Source organism: Alosa alosa, chromosome 18 (assembly GCF_017589495.1).
Source record: "Alosa alosa isolate M-15738 ecotype Scorff River chromosome 18, AALO_Geno_1.1, whole genome shotgun sequence".
In the NCBI taxonomy this organism is placed as follows: Eukaryota; Metazoa; Chordata; class Actinopteri; order Clupeiformes; family Clupeidae; genus Alosa; species Alosa alosa.
In genome coordinates this window covers 5,504,480-5,514,479 of record NC_063206.1, presented here as the reverse complement: position 1 = coordinate 5,514,479, position 10,000 = coordinate 5,504,480, and the positions used below count along the sequence as shown (strand labels likewise).

General features: G+C 42.1%; 2 protein-coding genes across 4 annotated transcripts in view; one reads left to right on the top strand and one right to left on the bottom strand.

The window, feature by feature from the left end:
* The window catches only part of LOC125311311 (1-phosphatidylinositol 4,5-bisphosphate phosphodiesterase epsilon-1-like), a 42,657-nt gene extending 40,619 nt beyond the window's left edge, over positions 1–2,038 (top strand). The window contains 1 exon segment of the mRNA XM_048269221.1: positions 544–2,038. Coding sequence (XP_048125178.1) covers positions 544–677 — 134 coding nt within the window. The 3' untranslated portion in view covers positions 678–2,038.
* A 411-nt stretch (positions 2,039–2,449) lies between these two features.
* Positions 2,450–10,000, bottom strand: part of tbc1d12a (TBC1 domain family, member 12a) — a 30,221-nt gene continuing 22,670 nt past the window's right edge. For all 3 annotated transcript variants that reach the window (XM_048269212.1, XM_048269213.1, XM_048269214.1), the window contains 6 exons: positions 9,218–9,312; positions 9,029–9,100; positions 8,344–8,472; positions 6,537–6,646; positions 5,796–6,054; positions 2,450–4,070 (listed from right to left, as the gene is read on the bottom strand). In XM_048269212.1, the coding sequence (XP_048125169.1) occupies positions 3,999–4,070; positions 5,796–6,054; positions 6,537–6,646; positions 8,344–8,472; positions 9,029–9,100; positions 9,218–9,312 (737 nt within the window). In that variant the 3' untranslated portion in view covers positions 2,450–3,998. The remainder of the gene's footprint in view (positions 4,071–5,795; positions 6,055–6,536; positions 6,647–8,343; positions 8,473–9,028; positions 9,101–9,217; positions 9,313–10,000) is intronic.

Genomic DNA, 10,000 nt, shown 5'->3' with positions numbered 1-10,000 from the left:
GTGTTCTTCTAAAGACGCTACACACAGACTATTTTACAAATACGCAAGACACGGTAGCATCTGTGTTCTTCTCAGAAAACTGACCAAAAAAGTGTGCACCTTGAGTTGTGGTGGTTTTCTTTAAATTGCCTCTAACTAAGAAAGGATTCATTTACAGTGATGCTAATGCTAAAGTGTATGCGACTGTGAAATATGAATGCTAATATTAGCATGTTTTGCTTTAGCTACATGGTTGCTCTCCTAGTTGATTGAATTGGTTTAAGTGCTTGGTTTGATGGTGATCTACCCATAAAATCGGTCTGCATGTGTGATTAAACCTTTTCATTATTTTTAATATGTGCACATACAATAGACCTTTTCTAATGAGACAGATTTAACAACTTTAAATCATATTTTCAAAGATTCAAAGGCTCCTCTAAGAGTGTTTTTTAGGCATTGTGTGCATCTCTAGAGCGTGTGCAGAACCTGACGTGCTTCACTTCCGCACCTGCTCTGGTTGTGTGCTGATGTGTGTGTGTGTTTGTGTTTCCCCTCTGGCTACAGGAAGTCTGTCAGAGGGCCTGAAGACGTGGTTGGCTGACAACAGACACGGGGTGGAGAGAGTGTTGTTCGACCACACCCTCTCCTCCCCCTCTTGGCCCCTCCCTGTCTTGTGGAACTGGAAGGTCCACAAATGAAATGGAGCCTGCGATACAAACACACACACACATGCACACGTCCTCCGTGTTGAGCTCCCTCTGTGCCAGGCAAACAGGTGTGTGTGTGTGTGTGTGTACCACCCTTGAGGAGAGGCATGGATACAGACAGACCCAGGCACCTGCAGCACCTTAACATCCACCTGCCCTCCAGACACACACACACACACACAGACACGCATCCTGTGAGAAGAGAAACTCTATGAGAGATGTGCTTTGCCCTCTGCCCTGACTGGAGAGATCGTCCCTGCCCAGTCATCAGCTGACTAGGCATCTGGAGCTAGAGCTGGACTTGCCAGCTGCTGCTGGTTGCTGGTTCTCTTCTTGAAGCCATCAGCTGCTCAGTATATCAGAGTCTAAAAACCAGACAGTACTGAGTTTTATTCAGTATGCAATTATAAGTGGATTGGTTATTTTCTTAGTTGCGCCTTTGCTAAAGTGTTGGTGATGACGGTGATAAGAGCAGTGCTTATAGTGTCTGCTGTATGTGTGAGTGTGTGTTTTGCACAAGATAGTCCTATAGGTCTCTAAGGCAACAGGAACTTTCAGCAGTGCAGTCGTATCAGAGTGCCGGTCAAGTTAGAGATGAACTGCTATGCCACATCATGTTTGTAATGTAGTGTTATGTTATATATAATGCACAGTAATTTTATTGTTATATATTATTGACAGATGTTGTATTCATGTTGGCCATGAGGCAACATAACTGAAATTGTATATTTGAACCTGTACATATATTTTGTAAGTTTGTTTTCCTTTTTTAATTTATTTGTAGAAAAAAAACAACCTTAATGTGGTTCTGTGATGTATTTGTATTTTAAAGTGTTGATTGTTGATATCAGTTAAATCATAACTGTTCCTTTCAGCTAAACAAAATGTACTATTTTAACATGTTGCAGTTCAGATGGATTGTCTTTGTACTATTAGCTTTGTGAAGATCTTTCTGCATATGGATGTCAATAAGAGGAATCACTGTGTACAGAGCAGTGACTGGTGAAAGCTAATACGCTACTGATGTTGACCTATTGATGAATATGAATGCTTTCATTTGAGAGATGATTCGACTGTGCAAACCAGCTTTTATACATGGATGGAGCACACATGCATAAAACATGTCAAATTTGCAGGGTGCTGTCTGATACAGTATTACATTACATGATTTCTGAATGTGTCAATATTGAGTGGATCGTTTTGGTAAAACACACCTTGATGTCATGGTTGATGATGTAAAATAATCATAGACATGTCAGTAAACAAGGGATTATCATCACATTATTTAGAAGTAACGTTTTCTGAAGTAATGATTCTATATCATCCAATACAGTTGTGACTTCGTGACAGATTATCTGTCTGACTATTAATTTCTCCTCCTCTCCAGTAGTATCACTGGGTCACAACGGGCGTAATCCGTTGTGTATTTGCTCGCTGCTTGTGTGATCTGTGCAACTTCTTGACAAAAAAAACAATCTGGCCTGTCTTTGTTTATACAAACGTCTTCAAGTAAATAAGAGTCTCCTCGGTGCACGTCAACACAAATACCACATTTTGTGTTCTTCCCCTGTTGTGGACTTGGTTTTAAAGTCCCCTAGACCATGTTACGAAAATAGTCAACTGCAGAGGTAGCTTGTGCGGGCTTCTAGGAAAGGCTGTCTGACATGTAACTCCATAGAATAAAACAGGAACTATTTTAAAAGCTAAAGATATGAATGCACTACAGACTGAGAATAATGAAATATAGAACATATATGGTAATATCATTGAAAATGTATAGCACATAAGCTTTTATTTCCATTAGGATGAGTGTAAACAAAATGTTTATGTTTGATTATTCTGTTGGTTTTAAAAAGGTACAAAAATGAACACACGTGCAACAGTACCTTGTTATTGAGATATATTTACACATTTAGACAAGTAGCCTAAGAATTCATTTCACAATTTTTATATATATATGTATACATACATATATATATATATATACATATATATATATATATATCTATTTTATATATATATGTATATATACATATACATTACCAGTAGAATGTAAGAAAACTGTACAGTAGTGAGTTTTGAAATTAAAAAAAAGTAAGATATAGAAAAAAACTGGCTAAATGATTCAGGCTTAAATTAAAATACAAAAAAAGAATTATACAACTTTAAATAAAAGGTTTAACAGAAATAATCTACACACACACCGACCATGAATTCAAAACAAACAAACAAACAAACAAACAAACAAACAAAAACAGTCCTGTTTGTAAATAACTGGAGACGGCTGACTGAATGCATAACGTAGGTCTCTCCACTACTTACAGTGCCATGACGTCATGGACTGCAAGTGATGGCAGGTCTGTTATGTAGCTGGGCTGACCGCAGTAATGTCTGGCCAGCACAATCTGTACGTCTAGGCCGCACTATTGCACTTGTTCTGTAATGTCTTTAAACTCATGAGTTTGCTCAAACTTTGGAGTGTCCAAGAAAAAAAGGGGGGGGGGGGGGTCAGAAAAAGGCCTAAGGTAGCAGCCTCATTAATATAGCTGTTCCTCAAGAACAGCCAAAAAGCACACACACACTAACTTCCTCAATTCACGCAACGCATACGCATATGTAGGACAGAGCAGAAGTCTTCCACACAGATACAAAAGCAATGTATAGCAGTGCTGCGTCTAATAGCAAGCTCAGACTTGCTTTACGAAGCACAAACATTGGCACTGAACCCTAATGGGCTGGTTTGAGTGGAGTGTGTGTGTGTGTGTGTGTGCATGCAGTCCCCCTGTATATATGTAATGAGTATAGTGGCACATGTCGTGTTGCATGGAGTGGGTCCCACAGCAGTCTCTGTTCCTGGCAGAAAGGGGGTCTTCTGAGCAAGCGCCAGGCTGGGGTTTAAGGCTCAGAGGTCCAGGGGCCACGACAGTCAAACGCTACCTGGGTCTCACACACACAAACACACACTTATTTGTCTTTCTTTAACACACCGCAGCCATCTTTCATGCTCTCCCTCACACACATGCGCACATACAAAGACATACACACACACACACACACAGAGGACTGAAACCTTTTGAAATACTGAAGAAGGTGCCAGAAGACTCCAGGCTCCACTGGTCTCCTCCTGCTCGCTCAGGTGTATGTGTGTGTGTGTGTGTGTGTGTGTGTGTGTGTGAGAGAGAGAGAGAGAGAGAGAGAGAGAGAGACTCAGGTGTGTGTGTGTGTGTGAGAGAGAGAGACTCAGGTGTGTGTGTGTGAGAGAGAGAGAGAGAGAGACTCAGGTGTGTGTGTGTGTGAAACAACCATCAGGCTTCATCTCCTCAGGGCCGGGCTGTTGTTGCGGTCTGCAACACTGCTCCCGTCCTTCATCAGAGCTGCAAACACCTGCACACACAGACACAGCAAGGGTCACAGACACAGCAAGGGGCACACACAGACACAGCAAGGGTCACAGACACAGCAAGTGTCACACACAGACACAGCAAGGGTCACACACAGACACAGCAAGGGTCACACACAGACACAGCAAGGGGCACACACAGACACAGCACACAGACAAAACAAGAGTCTCAGACACAAACAACATCATGGACCTATACTTGTAATACTGCGATATGAAAAATTACAATATAGAAGAATAATCAGGATATAGACCCTTTCAAGAGAGTTCCATTATCAGCATCATAGTTGGTCCCACAAGACTTCCTTTTTAACATTCCATATGTTATCTTAATGCAGAGGAAGTAGATTGGGGCCCAAATAGAACGTTCAAGCATTGTTTTTGTTTTTATTGTTGAAAGGGTCTATACAGCATGTGATAAAACGTGGCACAGTCCTCGTCTCAGATCATCCATCAGCCCTCTCCACACTCCAGCCCACACCCTTGAGACCAAACACCCACACGGAGAGCCACAGTAAGCATCTCACCATCACCTCCCACTGTTTCTTTTGGCTCTTTACGCTTTTCAGACAACACCCTTGAGACCACTTGGCATAGGGGACATTCAGCGGGGACACAGGGTGCAATTTCACAAACCAGCCACAAGGTGGCAGTAGAGAGACTGGTCATGCTCCAGCGGAGATGCACTGAGGGTAAATAAACAGCACTTCTCTTGTTTATGTTTTCAGAGCCCTCCTGAGAAATGGCTCAGACTGTTACCATAGTTACTCTACACATTTTCTAAAAAGATATTGGCCAACATCAGATAAGGGGAGAGTGGCAGGGATGGAGACAGGTGCTCACAGCCTTGTTTTCACCGTATTACACAAGAGTGTATGCAGTGTATGTAACAACGTTGTGTATATACAAATATTCACACAAATTATTTTAGATAATAATAGGGGTGTCTCAATTCTCCAAATCCTTGATTCGATTTAATTTTTTAATTTTAGTCACATTTCAAATAGATTTTCGATCTTTATTTAATATTACTATTAATGCATTCCTTATGTTGGTTACTTTTTTGGGGGCTTTTCCTATTCTGTTTCGGGGGCTTTTATTTTGAAACTGTTCCAATGGCGAGGTTGTAAACAGAACAAACATTAAACATATACGTGAACATAGTGAAATGAAACAACACAGAATGATAATTTGATTGGTTCAGCACCTAAGATTAGTGTCCATGGAATATGTACTTATCAATGTGCATTTTATGCCTTAAAGTAATTTTGGACTGCAACTAGATCATCTTTTCACTTGAGTAGGCCTAAGTAAGTCTTAATTGACGTGAATGAACGACAAAATACTTCCACACCAGTGATTTCAGAGCAGCAAGAGGGTCTTCGATTTCGCTCGGTTGACGTGTTTTTTTTTTACTGGCACCCTAAAGTTAGAGGAGTGTTGACGCCGCAGCTCAGCACGTGTGTTTTTGCGTCTTGGATGTGACATGCTGGACGTGACATTGGGGGTGTGGCTACATCGGCGATTCTACCTTTGAGTTCAAAGTTCGAGACTGAGATGTAATTTTGATCGATTTCGACTTAAAATCAAAATCTTGACACCCCTAGATAATAACCCATATTAAGTGTGTGTGTGTGTGTGTGTGTGTGTGTGTGTGTGTGTGTGTGTGTGTGTGTGTGTGTGTGTGTGTGTGTAAAAAACACACCCACCTGATTCCACCTGCGGTTGTTGCTGAGCATGTGTGTGTTGGCGATGCAGTTGAAGAGTGTGTGTGCGGGCGTGTTGTCAGGCAGGCGTGAGAGGAACTGGGCGCTGTGGATGAAGTCCATCTGGAGCAGCACGTCCTGGTAGAGCCGCAAGATGCCCAGGCCCGTACGAAACAGCGCCTCCTCCCCGTCCCGACAGAACACGTCCCACACCCGACACGCCACGTCCAGAGGGAGGGACTTACTGTACAGCGTGAAGATCCTGCACACACACACACACACACACACACACACACACACACACACACACACAAGGTGATTCTGATTCCAGTCCAACAACAGATAGAAAGCTGATCTAGTCACTCTCTCGCTCACACACACACAAAGCTGATTCTGATTTCTATTCAACAACAGATAGAAACACACAGTTCAGGGGAAGGACAGTTCCTATATGTGTATGTGGCCAGGGCCATTTAGAGCTGTATGCTCTCACTACTAAAAGGTCTACAGACATCCCTCTCTTTCACTCCCTCCCTCTCTTTCACTCCCTTCCTCTCTTTTTCTTTTCACTCACTCTCTCTTTCACTCCCTCCCTCCCTCCCCCTATTTTACTCCCTCCCTCCCCCTACCTCTCAAACAGACTCATCTTCTCACACATGCTTACACTCTCTCTCTCCCTCCCTCTCCTATTTACATAACACACACACACACACACACACACACACACACACACACACTTCTCACCAGTCGATCAGGTAGAAATCTGGCGTCAGGCTGTTGTTCTGGAAGTGCTGAAAGAGACGAGGCAGGTTCTCTTCAAAGAACACCTCAAACGCCGCAAAGTATTTCAGCATCTAGAGCCAAACAAACACGCAGGGACACACTCATCAACTAAACAACACTGGAGAATAGCACTTAATGCAGTGTGTACAAAGATCACACAGGGACACACTCATCAACTAAACAACACTGGAGAATAGCACTTAATGCAGTGTGTACAAAGATCACACAGGGACACACTCTAGATAATAGCACTTAACCCTTAGAACCCTAAGCTGTTTTTAAGGCATTTTCACTACCTTTATTCATAAGGATTTATTCTGGTTATTGTAAGTGCCACACATACATATTATATATTGTTTTTTTCAGCAGAGTCTAGGCTATCCAAATCTGCACTAGCATTGATTTTATTTTGATTGAATTTTTTAAAGAATTAAAATATAAAAAGCGTATTATAAAAATTCTTATATTTTGACATGTATCTCACCACAGCAATCTCGTAGCTCTACGTGAATTTCATGTGTGTGTAGGGCCGACTGTCCTGAATCTGGCAATATAATGGCCATGTTGGAGGGATACTATACACATATAGAAATATGTGGTGTGTGATTTACGGAAATAAATGCCATTTTTTATTTAGTGATGAAAAATGACCTTTCTGCGCTCCATATCTGTGACACGAACTGATCTGACCTGCCTTGACCCGAGTTTGCCTGTTAGCCTGCGTGTGCTTATGGTGTAGGCACTCATAATAATTCTCTTTTTACTGCATTGCCATGAACCAAGTAAAGGCAAAAAAGGTGTTTCTTTTTGGAACAAATTGGGATGCAATGTGAGCCTTGAATTGGATGCCATGCAGGAATTTGCTAGGATCTCAAAACCGGATTATAAACATGCTTTGTCATAGAGAAACACACGATAGCGTTGGATTATAAACATGCTTTGCCACAAAAACAGACAAAAACGTGGGGTAAGTCCTATATGAAGTTATTATCTTGCTGTTACTTCGTCTGTTTTATAACCCAGAAGGATGTACTTGGTATCAAATGATAGCTCTGTGTCTCCCTCTTTCATCTGACATGCGTGGCATATCTATCCGATCACGGGTCCTTGAGTAATTCAAACGAGTAATGGGTGTGCAGCGTTGGTTTGTGTACATGACGTTATTATTTTGCAGTCACGGCGTCTGTTTTTATAAGCCAGAAGGATCGATATACATGGTACCAATGGATAGCCCTGTGTCTCCTCTTTCATCTGATATGCTTGCCATATCTATGCGATCACGGGTTCATGAGTAATTCAAACGAGAGTAATGGGTGCGCAGGTGAACGCAGAGAAGTATAGACTATAAATATGATGCAATTTGATTTAATTTCATGATTTTTTTTAATTTTCATACTTGATCGTACAGACAAGTGTGTAGTCTCATTGGAAAGCCCCACTTCTGCGCTGTCACGCAATAAAGGTTTTATCTCGCTGCGATGAACAGTTCCGGAGCAATGTAACATAGAAGAAAGGGTGTGTTTTTTGACGCACTTTGCGTCAATCGGGTTCTAAGGGTTAATGCAGTGTGTCCAAAGATCCTTGATTACTCCGCTTCAACCCTCTCTGGTGGTGAGAGAAAGGGTTAGTTCATCATCTCTCTGTGTGTATACACGTTTTTATAAGTGTGTGTGTATGTAGATTGGTTTTTGTTTGTGAAGGTATGTGAGGGTGCTCCTGGAGTATGTATCTGATGAAAAGTGTATTTGATGTGTGTGTGTGTACTTGCCAGGTCGTGGTCCACTCTGAAGAATGCCATCTGACAAGGTTTGTTGAGCAGGTTGGCAAAGGCAATGAAGGCATCGGCCTCTTCCATATTCAGAATCAACACTGCAGCAATGAAGGACATGCCCTGGACCTACACACACACACACACACACACACACACACACACACACACACACACACACACACACACACACACACACACACACACACACACAATGCTTAGGTATTATCTAAACTAAACAAGGATATTTTAATATGCAGCCACCACAGGTATAATCCACCCCCTGCGGTAGAAAAGCAATCTGATGTGCTTTCGCATACCTACTCAGAGAGGGCAACACAAAGGCCCTGAACACAAAGACTATCTGCTCCTTTTAATCACACCCACACACGGCAGTGGAGACACCAATGTGAAGAGTTTCATTACATGTGCTGTTCATGGGATTTATATACCTTTGTGTGTGAGAGAGAGAGAGACAGAGAGAAAGAATGTGAGAAGAAAGAGAGAATGAGAATAGAGAGAGAGAAAGAATGAGAAAAGAAAGAGAGAAAGGAGAGAGCAAGAGAGAAGAGAGAGACAGAAAGAATGAGAGAAAAGAGAGAGAAGAGAAAGAAAGAATGAGAGAAAAGAGAGAGGAAAAGAGAGAGAGAGAGAGAGCATCATGTGTATGTGCTGTGAAACTTACATAGCCCACATCTGGTCTGTAGCAAGTGTATGCTCCCAACACACTGTGCAGGAGATCATGATAAGGCCCACCCTACAGACCAGGGGAGAGGGAGAGAGTCAAGGGCAGTCCACACGCACGCACGCACGCACACACACACAAACAGACACACAAAAGCCAACATACACACACACACACAGACTGACTCACTTTCTGGAATATGTACAGGGAGGGAAATGTTCTGGAGATGTCCAACTTGATTAGGTCCAGACTGGACTCTCTGTCTGCCAATGACGCTCCGCAGTCTGTTGGAAAGGAAAAAACAAAGCTAATTATGATGCCAAAAAGACTGCATAGGCCAAAAGTCATTAAGAAACACATAAAACAGAATTCACTGACTAAAGCACAGTCTTAGGAAATTAGTCGTTCCCAGGTAAGGTCTCCACATTAACTGTGTATGTTGTATATGGTGGTATAAATATATATGTTCTGGAAGTGTTGAAAGTTATACACTGCCTGGCCAAAAAAAGGTTACCACCTGGATTTAACTAAGTAAATAGGTAAGAGCCTCCCTGTGGGGGAGCAATGATCTGGGCTTGCTGCACTTTGTCAGGTCTAGGTTCAGCAACGTTATGTGCCCAAAGAATGAGGTCAGCTGATTATATGAATATGACCAGGTTAATGGATCCATCAATGGATTTGTTCTTCCCTGATGGCATGGCCATATTCCATGATTCCGTGATTCAGAGAGTGTTAAGAGTGATTCAGAGAGCGTTAAGACATCATTTTCACACATGGATTGGCCACCAGAGTCCAGACCTTAACCCCACTGAGACTCTTTGGGATGTACTGGAGAAGACCGTGCAGTGGTCCGAATCTCTCGTCATCAATACAAGATCTTGGTGAAAAATGAATGCAATGCTGGACGGAAATAAATGTTGTGATATACTGCAGAAGCTTGTGGAAAGCTAAAGGCTAAATGTTGTGATATAC